The sequence below is a fragment of the Anastrepha ludens genome, chromosome 5 (genome assembly GCF_028408465.1).
Source record: "Anastrepha ludens isolate Willacy chromosome 5, idAnaLude1.1, whole genome shotgun sequence".
Classification (NCBI taxonomy): Eukaryota; Metazoa; Arthropoda; class Insecta; order Diptera; family Tephritidae; genus Anastrepha; species Anastrepha ludens.
The window spans coordinates 122787319-122803968 of NC_071501.1; the positions used below are offsets into that span (position 1 = coordinate 122787319).

Consider the following 16650-nt stretch of genomic DNA (forward strand, 5'->3'; position numbering starts at 1 on the left):
ACGGCCAAGGCCTCGATACCTTCGTTGCGGTGCTCTTCCTGCAGTTGCGTCTGCTTCAGGTGCCGCTCGATCGCTTCATAGAACATCGACCGTTATACGAATGTCGATTCGAATGTTTCAAAAGCTGCAGCTCCGTCGCATCCTGCCGCTCAGCAACTCACTTCATAACGCAATTGTTAAGTCGAAAGGGGCAGCAAAGACAATTGAACCGCGAATATTTTGTCTAGAGTAAGAAGTTTCTAGACTAAATTTAGTTTTATTCAGCTTTTCGATTTTCTTTATTGAGGGATGGTTTAGTTGGGCGAAAATTGTTGTCCGTGAACTTTTATAACTATCGGTGTACTCACACCAATTTCGATCCTAATATCTTTAGATATTTCTCATTAATTTGGAATATTTGTAGTAATATTTTTATGTGAATCAAAGTTTGGAAAGGCAATTGTTCAGCTAGAACAAGAACATGCAACGTATATGTACTTATGTAGGCATACTAGGGTGGAGTGATGTTTTTAATCGCTCTTTGTAGACTATCAGAAAGTAGAAAGAGATTTGTTTAAAAATATTTGTATTGCCCAAAAGAACGAATCATAATGTACTTTATGAACTAACGTTTTCGTGTACAAATTTTCAATTTTATGGTTTCTGACTATAAACTGCAAATTTCAAACCGGCGCATGGGTAAAAGTGCACGAAATACCAGATGCCGTATTTTTAAATAGAAAGCTTAGCTAATAATTTAATATGCACAGATTTGCATATATATGGGTTCCACTATTTCAGTTGTTAATTGGGAGAAAACATTTTCATCAAAACCTGTTAGAGATAACTAAAAATCTAATACGCCAGACAACACTCCCAAACTTCTGATTCAGAATCGGCATATGATTAGTAGTTTCGCATGTTGATGAAACCCCGAATATTAACCAGAAATATAATTTTCCCTTCTTATTTATATTTTTAGAAAGCAGTAACAACATTTGTAGGGAAATGCATTCTCAACTTTCGAACAAAAGAGAAACAGTTTCCTAGTTTCCTTCAGTATAAATACTCGTATAAGGACGCTTACAAAATACGCGTTTAGATGTTGCTTTAAAACGAAACATGAAACTATTTAGATCCTTTCACGTGTCACTATTTTTATTCAAAATACGAAAAAACATAATTTAATTGTTCACGCCCACAGGAAAATCCACCAAACAATCGATTTATGAATGCCTAATTGCGGAGAACGTCGAGACGTCCATGTTGAAGGTTCTTCAGCAACACTTTGCGCTACAGCAGCAGTACGAGTATTCTCAATACAACGCCCAGTTTTTGGCCTGTTAGTATTTTTTCCACACTCGACCCTAACCAGTTTCTTGGAATTTATTTCGGACGATTATTTGATGTTGCTTTTAAAGATCGATTATTTTCATAAAAAACTTCAATAATTTTAACGCGTTGTTCTATCGCGTATTGTACACCTGTGTGCTTGAAAAATGTCAAAGATTACATAAAAAAGGTCTAGGAATTATTCACTACTGACATATATGCGGCACTTTTGAACGACCCTTTACATACTATAATTTTGAAAAGAATAGAAAAGAGATTATCATAAAATATGGTTCACACTACATTTTTCATATAAAAAGCAAGTAAAACAAATTAACCCTTTTGGTAACAGAATTCAAGTTTAAAGTAGTCCGAAGGTCTGTCTAATAGAAGCGTAACCGCCATAGTTAGACATTATTTGACTCTTTGTGACTGTAACTATAAGTAAATTTCAACTTAGTATCTTTTAAGTGCTGCTTCAACTCTTGCCGATGCTGACTCGCAATTTTAAGTCCTACTCTTGAATGAAATCGGTAAATATGAAATTATATGAAATATCAACTGATGATAAAAAATAATAATAAAATTGTGGGATCTCACTACTCGCTTCATTCGTTTCTTTTTTTAAACGGTGGTATTTGCAACTGATGGTGCTTCTGAATCAGTGAAACCGCGCGAAAATTTTGCAATATGAGGGTAGTTCAACAAGTTCTGATATGAAACAAAATATGTGGTTTGTGTAAAAGAAAGATTTTTTTTTATTACCTTAACCTGGGGTAACACCACTGTAGAAATTTCAAAAAATTGATTTTTTTTTTATAAGCTTAAAAAATTCTTTGAACCTTTTAAAATACAGAACAAAAAGTTTTATACGTTACCGAAGTTTATTTCATAAATATTTTAAGCTTTTTACCAAGCGTTAGTGACTGCTACCTAACGACTTCTCCAAATTTCCAAACTTTAAACGCGTTTTTCTCAAAACACGTTTTCTGAAATTGGCACGCAGCATAACTCAAACAATTTTAAATATTTTTAATCAGGTTTTTCACTACGTCTGTATAATAACCTTCTTAAGAGAAGAGCGTAGGGGATTTTCGTTAGATTTATTTAAACGATTGTTATAATTATTTAAGTGCCGTTTTTTTAGACCAAAATAGAGTTTTTTCCTTCAAATGCTTGCTAATTCCACAAAAATAAATATTTTTTAAATCCCCTACGTGTTTCTCTAGCTATTTTTATTTAGATTAAGAAAAAACATGTTTCTTTGTTCCAGATTAAAATTTGCACCCTCTGTGCTGCGTGCCGCGGAGCTCCTTCAAGAGAAACCACATTAAAAAAATGTCTCCAATGCCGCCATTTTGTAAAATTTTTCGATCAAACTTTGTAGTTTTGTATTTTAGTATATAAGTAATAACTTCTCAAATCAGAGTGATTGTTTTCCCTTTCCTTCTATACAAAAAAATTCTTTAAAAATCGTGTTTATTTTACGCGTGTACAGTGGTGTTACCCCTTAACTCACTGCGGCCGCTTCTACTAAGTGGATTTGTGCGCGTCTACCATTTACTTAATTCAATTAATACTCAGTTATATATATATAATTGGCGCGTACACCCTTTTTGGGTGTTTGGCCGAGCTCCTCCTCCTATTTGTGGTGTGCGTCTTGATGTTGTTCCGCAAATGGAGGGACCTACAGTTTCAAGCCGACTCCGAACGGCAGATATTTTTTATGAGGAGCTTTTTCATGGCAGAAATACACTCGAAGGTTTGCCATTGCCTGCCGAGGGGCGACCGCTATTAGAAAAATATTTTTATTAATTTCGGTTTCACCGAGATTCGAACCAACGTTCTCTCTGTGAATTCCGAATGGTAATCACGCACCAACCCATTCGGCTACGGCGGCCGCAATACTCAGTTATTGTCAATAATAAAAAGGAGAAACATTTCATAACAACTTCTTCACCATTGACTCCTAAGCAGGAGAACTAAGAATTAAATCTCTTAGCTACACGGAAGTTAGATTACCAAGGATGATCGATTAAATTGCGATCTTTTCATCATGAGGTTTGGCCAATCTGCTATGGTGAAAAACAAAATTGCGCAAGGATGATCATGAATGATAGATTTACAGGGTTTGGTCATTAACTAAGGTGAAGAAGTAAATTGTGAGGGGAACTTGAGCTGGTACGTAACAAAAGATTTGGCAGCCGAACTTTGCACGATTATTTCATATCTATTCCCACACTCATCCAATAAGTCGTTTTTCAGACGGCAGCGAAGTGTCGTTGGTTGATTTTGTTCGTATATCAGTAACACAAGCTAAATTTGGTTAACACATCCCAAGTTACGTTAACCTATCATCTGATTCTGTCAAATTCGCCCAGAGCCGAATAACGGTCTGCTAAATACCACACCTATTTTCATCATGCGAGCAACTTCAGCTGCTACGCCACCTACACCACCTACACCACATCACCACATTTGCTTTTAAGTTTGCGACTGTTCTATTAAGCAAATGATTCTAAAATTAATAGTAATTTTCAATTTTAAGACATTAAAAAAAATGATTTCCTCCAAAGCAGCCGGGCTCGAATATTTTTTGATTTTTTTTATTAAGATAAACTCAATTTTTTTTAGTTTTAGTTTTTCAGGGCGAAAATATTTTAAATAAAATTTGTAATTATTGCAACATACAATTATATTCACAATTTGGCCTTAGAAATTGTCAACTTCCACATCGAGTAATTTAAGAATCTAAACTTGGTTACAAAAATAATAAACTTTCTATAATACCGAACAAATCTTAATCGAAAAATGTATTAAACGTGAAAGGAGAAATAATGAACTAAGTTTTGCTGCTGCGGTCAAAATAATAGTAGCACGACATATTGTCAAGTTCTGAGAACATTTTTTTTACAATAGTTTTTTATTTAGGTTTTTTTATTTGAGTTTTTACATTTTTTATTTTTATTTTTTTATTTTTATTTTTATGATAATAAAATTATAAGTAATCTCAAGCAAACGCAGCGCCAGCAGTAGTGTGTTGGATCAGATACGATGGAGTAGGTCGGTGTCCTTTAGAAATGTGTAAATTTTTTTTAGTGTTATCTTCAGTGGCATCTTTTAAAAGTTGAGAGGATCTGTGTCGCTGAAGTGGTGATGCCTTTGAGAAGCAAGTTCTGTGCAAGACACCAGTAGGTGATGCCCACTGACCCTGGTTTGGCAGAAGAGGCAGGTGTTGGATGTACTACCCTGTAATAGGTGTGCGCTAGTTACTATGGTGTGCCCAATACGGAGCCGTGTGTATGGGGTTGATGTGGTTGGTGGGTACCGAAGATGGATAGGCAGGTTTTGTATGTTTGGGCTTAATGTTCGAATAATGGTGTTTATAATACAACCATTCACGAAGTAACTTTGTTTGCCTCTATTCATGAATAAGTCGATATATGTCCCTGGGTAGGAAGACTTCGGATGTGATTGTTGGTGTAAGGGAAATGTCCTTGGCAATTATATCTGCCAGTGTGTTAATCTGAATGCCGGAATGCCCAGGTATTCACATAATTTTGATGCTGCTCCGATGAGAAATTAGTATGTCTTTCATACACTCGATGATTTTGCTTGACTTTTTGTGGTTTTGGATGGCTTGGAGCAGGACAAACTGTTGGAGCAAATTATATGTTTACGCTTACTTTTGGCGCAGCATTGCTTCAGCGGTGAGAATCGAACAGAATGAAAATAGAAGGCCGTACGTGATAACTTCCTGATTTTCCTTTACCACTGCGTAAGAAGTGTGGAATCCTTTTGACCCGTCAGTAAAACCCACTTCCACCCGCTAAATTTATAGTCTGCGATAGATTCGCAGAAATTAGCCCAATAAGCGGCGTTTGGAGTATTATCTTTCCGTAAATAAGCTAAGTCGTCGATAAAGGAGTTATTATTTTGTTATTTCTTTAAGAATACAGTTGAAACTACAAATACCCATATCACTTTAAAGTTTTAAACTTTGTACAAAATTAAAAAAAAATATTTTAATTAAAACTGGCTGCTTGTAATTTTTTGTACGTCGGTTATCTATAAATATTTTCATAACAGTGTCGAGGATTACAGGCAGAAAGCGTAAACCGCGGCGCGCTTAAAGAACTCCTTTAGTAGCTTTTCCTTTTTATTATCACTTTGATTAAATATCTGCGGATTTTAATAGGGGAGAGAACTAAACAAATTTCAAAAAAGATAAATTTGTGGAAGATAATCATACAGCTGTGTTCACAACAATAGCAGCGCGACATTTCTTCTTTTATTTAAACGTATTAAAAAGCAGTATCTAACATTTCATAGCTATTGCAAAGTTTTGCCTATTTATTTTTTTTTTTTTTTTTTTTACAAAAATATCCTATATACTACAATTCAAAGCTTCAAACTTTATGCAAAACTTACAGAAATTTAACAAATTATTTTAAATCTTTCTAAATCTTAATCAAATTCTTTACAACTATTCCGAGCATGCAGTTTTATATCCCATTAAATAAATCTAAAAAAAAAAAGAGGAAGTTTACAGCAACACTGCGCTACAGCAGCAATATTCGCAACAGATCGTTCAGTTTTGGTCCGCCATTCCATTCTAAATCGGATCGGCGTACCATTTATGGCTGTAGGCTGTGTAGGACCAAATGCCCTCTTCTTCCAACCAACCAACATCAGATGGCGCAGAGCTGCTTTCGTCCTCTGAGTTTGTGGATAACTCACTCCAATCTAATTGTGACGTGTCCCAGATCGCGTCTTCAATGTGCACTTCGCGAGCTGTGCTAAAGATTTGAGTCACTGCAGGTTCCTCGTCTCCTGGTGAACGCAGTCGGTCTATTGGAACACATCTTAGTCTATTCATGGTGTTGGCGTCTCCAGACGACGAATGATGTGTCGAAGGACTGCGCTCAACTGTGCGAGAAGAACCAGTGCCTTCGTCCACCCACAAAACGGCATCTTCTTTTTCGGTTGAATCCTCAACCGCAGGTGACTTGGGTGAAAATAAATCGTCCATTTCTTTGTTGGCCCTCGATGAAAAACTCACTAACTTAGAACGACTTAAATGCAACTCTTCTGAGCGCTGATTGAGCTGCCATTGCAATGGCTTGGCTTTATATACTCTATAGTTCTGCAGGTAATGCAAAGTTATTTTCACCGTCCCATGAATCCGCGTAAGATTATGGCAATAGTACAAACAAAACGGTAGTCCGTTGCAAACAGGAGGCAAAGAAACACATAAAACAAAAACAAAGAAACAGATCACTTGTACATTTAAAATAGAACTTCCCAAGAAAAAAACAAAAGATCAGTTGTTCTACTGATTATACCCTTTATAGTTGCACCTTTGCCTCAATAAAAAGGTTTTTTCGGTAGTCACCACATAAAAACAACGCAATTGTTAAGCTATTAAGCCGAAAGGAGTAGCAAGGACAACTGAGCCGCGCATATTTTGCCCAGCCACTATCACAGCTATTGTGTTTTAGTGTGTATTACTTAATTAGCACTTGACGCGCGAGCACTTGTCCTTGGGGTGTTTTGGATTCGAGTATCCGCTACATACAAACAATGACATTTGTCTGTTTTGTGTAGAAACAGTTGTTGACACGTGCTTTTGTCGCCAAAACGGATTTGGAAAAACCATAAATATAAGAGTTTTTTTGCAAGGATCCGTAAACGCAATAAAATAAATTACTTGACGAATAACCCGCCCTAAATTCGTAGTTAATTGATCCGTGTCAAAGGCAGCCTTCAAACTTATTTCTGAATTCACAAAAGACATCCTTACATACATACATATGGTTTTGTTGTTTTGGTTTTTTATTTTATTTTTTAATTCATTTACAATTTCAATTATTTCAGCAATATCGAAATTTAGTTTATTGTTTAAATTAATGTTACTATGCAGCCCTGGATAGAGTACAGCACAGATAAATTTTCCGTTTAGTCGCCTTTTCAAACAGCTCAGCCACACAATTCGTTGCGTCCACGTCCACGGCTAGAAATCAACTGCCTGCCCGTTTTGTTCACTCTCTCTCGTACTCCTCGTTCCCACACTCGGCCATTCTGTACTACTCATCTGCCTCAGATGAGCTACCGTCTTCTGTTTCCCCATTCTCACTAAAGTCAGATAGTTCGCCTTCTTGCACCCATGCTTTCATCTTATCCGCACTTATTGTTGTTGAAACGGGTCCCTCTCCATCTCCCACCTTTTCAAATTTATAACGATCAAACCCCTTCGATGCTACTACTCTGTACGGACCCAAAAACTTCGGTTTGATTTTAAGGCCGACTCCGAACTGCGTGCGTTCGATCGCCACAAGATCATTTATTTTGTAAACCGTTGCCGCCTTACGTTTTCGATTGAATTGCTTTCGGTTTTCTTCTTGCATTTTACATATGGCCTTCTTTGCGTTCTCACGTGCTTCTTCTCTACCTTTGTTGAACCCATCAATCCAATCCTCCTCTACCAATTGCATAATTTTCTCTTCGTTTTTAGTTCTCATCTTAACTCCCACCAACAGTTCGAACGGCGTTGATTGAATAGCTCGGTGAAACGTGTTATTTAATACCCTTTGTAGAACAGGACCTTGTTGAAACCATTTATCTAATTTGTCTACGCAGAGCTTCGTTAGTACAGATATGATCGTTGAGTTCAGCCTCTCCACCTGACCGTTACCTCTGGGAACTCCTGCAGTAATGTGCACAAGCTTTACACCGTGATCGTCGCAGTAACATCTAAATACGTTTGAAATAAAAGCGCCGCCACGATCTGCGATTACTCGGTTGGAGTAACCAAACGTATCTGCCACTATTTCAAACTTTTTGACAACTTCCTCGACGTTGAGTGTTTTGGTTGGAAAAAGCCAACAAAATTTTGTAAAACTGTCTATCATTGCGAAAATATATCGATACCCTTTCGCTGTTGTAGATAAAGGACCTAAATGGTCAATGTGGAAAGTTTCTAGTGGTTGTTCCCCTTTCGGTATGGGATTGAGAAAAGACTCTTTTTTTCCATGTTTTCTCCCTGCTAAGATGCATTTCACACAGGAAGCGATGCACGAATCGATTCTTTTGGCTACGTTAGGTATAAAATACTCACGCTCAATTTTTTCTTTGGTCTTTTGGTGGTGAAAGTGGCCATCTTCATGCGCTGTCCTAACAATGGTATTTTTCAACTGCTCTGGAACGACATATAAGAAAGAATTTTTTACATTTTTATACAAAATTCCATGTTGGACTACATAGTCTTTATATGGTCCATGTTTCAATGCTTCAATTATAGCACATATCTTTTCGTCTTTTAATTGCGCTTGACGTAACGGAATTGATATGCTGTCTGTTTGCGCGCAAAGGGCTACTGGATTTCGGCTGAGAGCGTCAGCATGTCTCATTCTGGTACCGGAGCGATGTTCAACCTCGTATTGATAATCTTCCAGTAAAAGGGCCCAACGTGCAATGCAAGTAACCAAGTCCTTTTTCTTTAAGGTAAGAGCAAAAGCTTTACAGTCAGTTACCAATTTGAAAAAGTGTCCTAGTAGATAAGTGCGAAATTTTTTAACCGCTTGAACCACTGCTAATACCTCTAATTCGTAGCTTGAATACTTCGCTTCAACGTCGCTTGTTTTTCTGCTCATAAAATATACCGGATGTAACTCCTCGTCCTCGCAGCTCTTCTGCATCAACACTGCGCCGTATCCGTGCTGACTTGCGTCTGTGTGTAGTTCGGTGTACTGGCCGTATTCAAAAATCTTCAAAATTGGAGGATTCACTAATTTCATTTTAAGCTCATTAAAAGCGTAGGTTTCATTTTCCCCAAAATTAAATTTTATCCCGTTTCTTAAAAGTTGACTTAATGGTCTCGCTATAACTGCGTAATCTGGGATAAATTTACGAAAATACCCCGTAAGTCCCAGAAAACTCTGCACCTGCTTTGTCGTTCGTGGCTGTGGAAAATTCATAACGGCCTTGATTTTGTATGGTGAAGGAGAAATCTCACCTGCCTTCACAAGGTGGCCCAAATACTCGACTTCAGCCTTTAAAAACTGACACTTTGACCATTTAATCGACATACCATTTTCCTCGGCGCATTTTAAAACCATCTTCAACCGCTGCAAACCTTCATCTCTTGTTTTAGCGGGTATAATTAAATCGTCGATGTAAACTATAACGATATTTTCATTTATTAATTTCCTGAAAACGTAGTTTATGTAACGTTGGAATACGCTGGGTGAATTACATAACCCAAAGGGCACGCGCTGAAATTCGTACTGCCCCTTTTGCGTAACGAAGGCAGTGTACTTTCTACTCGCCGGTTCTATCTCCACGTGAAAAATCCATTCTCCAGATCGATCGTACTGAATACAAATGCTCCCTGCAGCTTGTCTAATTGGTCTTCAATAATGGGAAGCGGATAGTGGTCACGCCTGATTCTTTTATTTAGCTCGCGGAAATCTATACATAAACGATGCGAGCCGTCCTTCTTTTTTACGAGAACCACTGGACTAGCGTAATCGGATGAACTTTCCGTTATGATTTCTTTCTGCAGCCATTCTCGTACTTGCTCATCAATGATATTTTGCTCGTAGGGTGGAAATCTCCGTGGTCTTTGGAAAACCGGTGCCTCGTCTAATGGGATGATTTTCATTTGAACAGGTAATTGCTTAGGGACTTCTGGTGAGTATTCTTTAACCATTTTGCGAATCTCGTCTACCGCAGATTTGTCGCATGCAATAGAAAAATCAAGTTCGCTATCCACCGCCTCAAGTTCAATATCAGCTAATAGACATGATCTTATTTCATCAGGAGTGCATTCTTTAGATTCACCTACCTTTTTCACCATCGTCAACTTACCGGCCTCTATTTTTACAACCGCCTGTCGAATTATGCTTGCACCCAATAAAAGATTATATTTCATACACCTATCATTCACGATGTGAGTTTCAACGTCAGTGTAGATCTCGCCATTTATTTCCATGTTGAGTTTGCAGACACCTTTAGTGTGCACCTTAGAGCCCAAACCAGCCACGGATATTGATTTAGTTCTGTCAAAAGACATCGGTTTAATTATTTTCATCACCGACTCTTTGATCACGCAAATGTCGCTTCCAGTGTCCAGCAAACTCTCGATGATGACCCTGTTGACCTTCACTGGAACACACATATTGTTGACCGAAACGACATTCACCAGAGATGACTTTGTTGCTTTTGGACAGTCGTTACGCTTATGACCGAAGTCATTACATCCGAAGCACTTTGGACCTTTCTCTTTTTGAGGACACATATGAAACTCATGCTCTCTCGAACCGCAATTAAAACAGTAACGTGATTTAATTCTTGATTGCATTGTTTTGTTTTTGTCCGCATAAGCAACCTGCGTTTTCTCTTTTGGTTGACTCTCACTCTTTTTTATTTTCTCATATATTATTAGTTTTTCTTTGAATTCCTGTATAGAATTTGAACCGTACAAAATTGCTTTACCGTTTGCCGAATCGTTTATACCCTGTATGACATAACTAATAATAGAAGGAACGTCCACTTCTGCTTGTGATGCTATGTCAATCATTTTGTACAAATATTCACGGCAGCTTTCGTCGTGACTCTTTCTTGTTGTTGCCATTTTACTATGTACGTCAGCTGCGCTAATTCTGGGCTTAAACTCCGCATATAGCGAAGCTTTTAACTGAGAATATGAGCGAGGTTTGGCTTCACATTCGATGTACAGTTTTGCCGTACCACTAAGTGATCTTTTACAAAATACGTAACGCTGTAAATCTGTCCAACGGAAAGTTTCGGCATAGCTCTCAAAATCTTGCAGCCATACCTGCACGCTCATAGTTTCGTCACCGGTGAATTTTTTAATTATTCCCTCGATATCATTAAAATTAATTTTTGCGGTATTTGTACTGCCTCCTGCTCCTTCTTCCAGACGCGTAGAATTCGGCATAGTTACTTCGAAGCCAGCTTCGCGGTTGCTGCTTTGCAACTGTCTTCTTCTGCGACCGCTCATTTACGTTACTTTCACGCTAACAAAAACTGGGCTTTTTTTTGTTTTTTTTTTTAACAGGAATAGAATCCCGGTTGAGCCCCCACGATATGGTTTTGTTGTTTTGGTTTTTTATTTTATTTTTTAATTCATTTACAATTTCAATTATTTCAGCAATAACGAAATTTAGTTTATTGTTAAAATTAATGTTACTATGCAGCCCTGGATAGAGTACAGCACAGATAAATTTTCCGTTTAGTCGCCTTTTCAAACAGCTCAGCCACACAATTCGTTGCGTCCACGTCCACGGCTAGAAATCAACTGCCTGCCCGTTTTGTTCACTCTCTCTCGTACTCCTCGTTCCCACATACATATGCATGGTTGTTTGTAGAAATGAGATGCATCAACATGTATAGAAGTGTTGTTGTATCCTGTACTTAGATCGCACACCGCATACTGCAGCAAAACGGCCAAGGCCTCGATACCTTCGTTGCGGTGCTCTTCCTGCAGTTGCGTCTGCTTCAGGTGCCGCTCGATCGCTTCATAGAACATCGACCGTTATACGAATGTCGATTCGAATGTTTCAAAAGCTGCAGCTCCGTCGCATCCTGCCGCTCAGCAACTCACTTCATAACGCAATTGTTAAGTCGAAAGGGGCAGCAAAGACAATTGAACCGCGAATATTTTGTCTAGAGTAAGAAGTTTCTAGACTAAATTTAGTTTTATTCAGCTTTTCGATTTTCTTTATTGAGGGATGGTTTAGTTGGGCGAAAATTTTTGTCCGTGAACTTTTATAACTATCGGTGTACTCACACCAATTTCGATCCTAATATCTTTAGATATTTCTCATTAATTTGGAATATTTGTAGTAATATTTTTATGTGAATCAAAGTTTGGAAAGGCAATTGTTCAGCTAGAACAAGAACATGCAACGTATATGTACTTGTGTAGGCATACTAGGGTGGAGTGATGTTTTTAATCGCTCTTTGTAGACTATCAGAAAGTAGAAAGAGATTTGTTTAAAAATATTTGTATTGCCCAAAAGAACGAATCAAAATGTACTTTATGAACTAACGTTTTCGTGTACAAATTTTCAATTTTATGGTTTCTGACTATAAACTGCAAATTTCAAACCGGCGCATGGGCAAAAGTGCACGAAATACCAGATGCCGTATTTTTAAATAGAAAGCTTAGCTAATAATTTAATATGCACAGATTTGCATATATATGGGTTCCACTATTTCAGTTGTTAATTGGGAGAAAACATTTTCATCAAAACCTGTTAGAGATAACTAAAAATCTAATACGCCAGACAACACTCCCAAACTTCTGATTCAGAATCGGCATATGATTAGTAGTTTCGCATGTTGATGAAACCCCGAATATTAACCAGAAATATAATTTTCCCTTCTTATTTATATTTTTAGAAAGCAGTAATAACATTTGTAGGGAAATGCATTCTCAACTTTCGAACAAAAGAGAAACAGTTTCCTAGTTTCCTTCAGTATAAATACTCGTATAAGGACGCTTACAAAATACGCGTTTAGATGTTGCTTTAAAACGAAACATGAAACTATTTAGATCCTTTCACGTGTCACTATTTTTATTCAAAATACGAAAAAACATAATTTAATTGTTCACGCCCACAGGAAAATCCACCAAACAATCGATTTATGAATGCCTAATTGCGGAGAACGTCGAGACGTCCATGTTGAAGGTTCTTCAGCAACACTTTGCGCTACAGCAGCAGTACGAGTATTCTCAATACAACGCCCAGTTTTTGGCCTGTTAGTATTTTTTCCACACTCGACACTAACCAGTTTCTTGGAATTTATTTCGGACGATTATTTGTTGCTTTTAAAGATCGATTATTTTCATAAAAAACTTCAATAATTTTAACGCGTTGTTCTATCGCGTATTGTACACCTGTGTGCTTGAAAAATGTCAAAGATTACATAGAAAAGGTCTAGGAATTATTCACTACTGACATATATGCGGCACTTTTGAACGACCCTTTACATACTATAATTTTGAAAAGAATAGAAAAGAGATTATCATAAAATATGGTTCACACTACATTTTTCATATAAAAAGCAAGTAAAACAAATTAACCCTTTTGGTAACAGAATTCAAGTTTAAAGTAGTCCGAAGGTCTGTCTAATAGAAGCGTAACCGCCATAGTTAGACATTATTTGACTCTTTGTGACTGTAACTATAAGTAAATTTCAACTTAGTATCTTTTAAGTGCTGCTTCAACTATTGCCGATGCTGACTCGCAATTTTAAGTCCTACTCTTGAATGAAATCGGTAAATATGAAATTATATGAAATATCAACTGATGATAAAAAATAATAATAAAATTCTGGGATCTCACTACTCGCTTCATTCGTTTCTTTTTTTAAACGGTGGTATTTGCAACTGATGGTGTTTCTGAATCAGTGAAACCGCGCGAAAATTTTGCAATATGAGGGTAGTTCAACAAGTTCTGATATGAAACAAAATATGTGGTTTGTGTAAAAGAAAGATTTTTTTTGATTACCTTAAGGGGTAACACCACTGTAGAAATTTCAAAAAATTGATTTTTTTTTTATAAGCTTAAAAAATTCTTTGAACCTTTTAAAATACAGAACAAAAAGTTTTATACGTTACCGAAGTTTATTTCATAAATATTTTAAGCTTTTTACCAAGCGTTAGTGACTGCTACCTAACGACTTCTCCAAATTTCCAAACTTTAAACGCGTTTTTCTCAAAACACGTTTTCTGAAATTGGCACGCAGCATAACTCAAACAATTTTAAATATTTTTAATCAGGTTTTTCACTACGTCTGTATAATAACCTTCTTAAGAGAAGAGCGTAGGGGATTTTCCTTAGATTTATTTAAACGATTGTTATAATTATTTAAGTGCCGTTTTTTTAGACCAAAATAGAGTTTTTTCCTTCAAATGCTTGCTAATTCCACAAAAATAAATATTTTTTAAATCCCCTACGTGTTTCTCTAGCTATTTTTATTTAGATTAAGAAAAAACATGTTTCTTTGTTCCAGATTAAAATTTGCACCCTCTGTGCTGCGTGCCGCGGAGCTCCTTCAAGAGAAACCACATTAAAAAAATGTCTCCAATGCCGCCATTTTGTAAAATTTTTCGATCAAACTTTGTAGTTTTGTATTTTAGTATATAAGTAATAACTTCCCAAATCAGAGTGATTGTTTTCCCTTTCCTTCTATACAAAAAAATTCTTTAAAAATCGTGTTTATTTTACGCGTGTACAGTGGTGTTACCCCTTAACTCACTGCGGCCGCTTCTACTAAGTGGATTTGTGCGCGTCTACCATTTACTTAATTCAATTAATACTCAGTTATATATATATAATTGGCGCGTACACCCTTTTTGGGTGTTTGGCCGAGCTCCTCCTCCTATTTGTGGTGTGCGTCTTGATGTTGTTCCGCAAATGGAGGGACCTACAGTTTCAAGCCGACTCCGAACGGCAGATATTTTTTATGAGGAGCTTTTTCATGGCAGAAATACACTCGAAGGTTTGCCATTGCCTGCCGAGGGGCGACCGCTATTAGAAAAATATTTTTATTAATTTCGGTTTCACCGAGATTCGAACCAACGTTCTCTCTGTGAATTCCGAATGGTAATCACGCACCAACCCATTCGGCTACGGCGGCCGCAATACTCAGTTATTGTCAATAATAAAAAGGAGAAACATTTCATAACAACTTCTTCACCATTGACTCCTAAGCAGGAGAACTAAGAATTAAATCTCTTAGCTACACGGAAGTTAGATTACCAAGGATGATCGATTAAATTGCGATCTTTTCATCATGAGGTTTGGCCAATCTGCTATGGTGAAAAACAAAATTGCGCAAGGATGATCATGAATGATAGATTTACAGGGTTTGGTCATTAACTAAGGTGAAGAAGTAAATTGTGAGGGGAACTTGAGCTGGTACGTAACAAAAGATTTGGCAGCCGAACTTTGCACGATTATTTCATATCTATTCCCACACTCATCCAATAAGTCGTTTTTCAGACGGCAGCGAAGTGTCGTTGGTTGATTTTGTTCGTATATCAGTAACACAAGCTAAATTTGGTTAACACATCCCAAGTTACGTTAACCTATCATCTGATTCTGTCAAATTCGCCCAGAGCCGAATAACGGTCTGCTAAATACCACACCTATTTTCATCATGCGAGCAACTTCAGCTGCTACGCCACCTACACCACCTACACCACATCACCACATTTGCTTTTATGTTTGCGACTGTTCTATTAAGCAAATGATTCTAAAATTAATAGTAATTTTCAATTTTAAGACATTAAAAAAAATGATTTCCTCCAAAGCAGCCGGGCTCGAATATTTTTTGATTTTTTTTATTAAGATAAACTCAATTTTTTTTAGTTTTAGTTTTTCAGGGCGAAAATATTTTAAATAAAATTTCACAATTTGGCCTTAGAAATTGTCAACTTCCACATCGAGTAATTTAAGAATCTAAACTTGGTTACAAAAATAATAAACTTTCTATAATACCGAACAAATCTTAATCGAAAAATGTATTAAACGTGAAAGGAGAAATAATGAACTCTTGTGCACGTTTTAAAGGAAGAAATTCAATCTCGTGATGAATATAAATTTTTCTGTAAGGGATTTTCTCAGTTTCAGACTCAAAAATACAGAACAGAACTCCGAGTTAATGCTCCTCCTACACCGATAATTATTTTGGCGATCTGTAAATATTGAATATAGTGAAATAAATTTCGTATACCTTGCAAAAAAGCGGAAAAATTCTGTGAAAACTAGAAAACCAAAATTGCTAACAAAACCCAGCAAACGAACTCTTATTTTACGGATTTATTGAACGGCCCTCGTGAATGCAGATAACTTATAGCATACACACATCTGCACATGCACATTTTTATATCTAACTGCGATCAAATTACGTAAAAGTGAGCTGTAAACTTCTGCATAAAGTCATAGGTGGTAAATTAATTTAAAACTAATTTTTTCTTCCTCTTACGAATTCTATAGTCGTAATGAACTTGGCTGAAGTCTCAACTAAAAGCTATTTTCACATAAATGGTGTAACTTCGCCAAGCAGGAAGAAAAGTTAACTTCCTCATGACTGGATCTATTTTTCACTTTTAATTGCATAAAATTGCATTTCTAAAATAGCTCTTCAAGTTTTTCATTATCATAGAAATTATTTATTAATTTATTGGCCACGCATTTGGGTGGTTTCACTAGTCTTTTGCTATCTTAATGTTGTAATGTTGCTGTCCATATGTGGAATTCTCCATAGTTTTATGGTAATTTTGATTTGGTTTTTGGGCATTGA

The 16650-nt window shown here is 36.7% G+C and overlaps 1 protein-coding gene across 1 annotated transcript; it reads right to left on the reverse strand.

Annotated features, from left to right (window-relative positions):
* Positions 1 to 7921: 7921 nt before the first annotated feature.
* On the reverse strand, positions 7922 to 11161 carry LOC128864884 (uncharacterized). The gene is made up of 2 exons (XM_054104644.1): positions 10157 to 11161; positions 7922 to 8509 (listed from the first exon to the last, which is right to left on the reverse strand). The coding sequence occupies exons 1-2, from the start codon at positions 11159 to 11161 to the stop codon at positions 8501 to 8503; spliced, it is 1014 nt and encodes a 337-aa protein (XP_053960619.1). The 3' UTR covers positions 7922 to 8500.
* Between the last annotated feature and the right edge of the window lie 5489 nt (positions 11162 to 16650).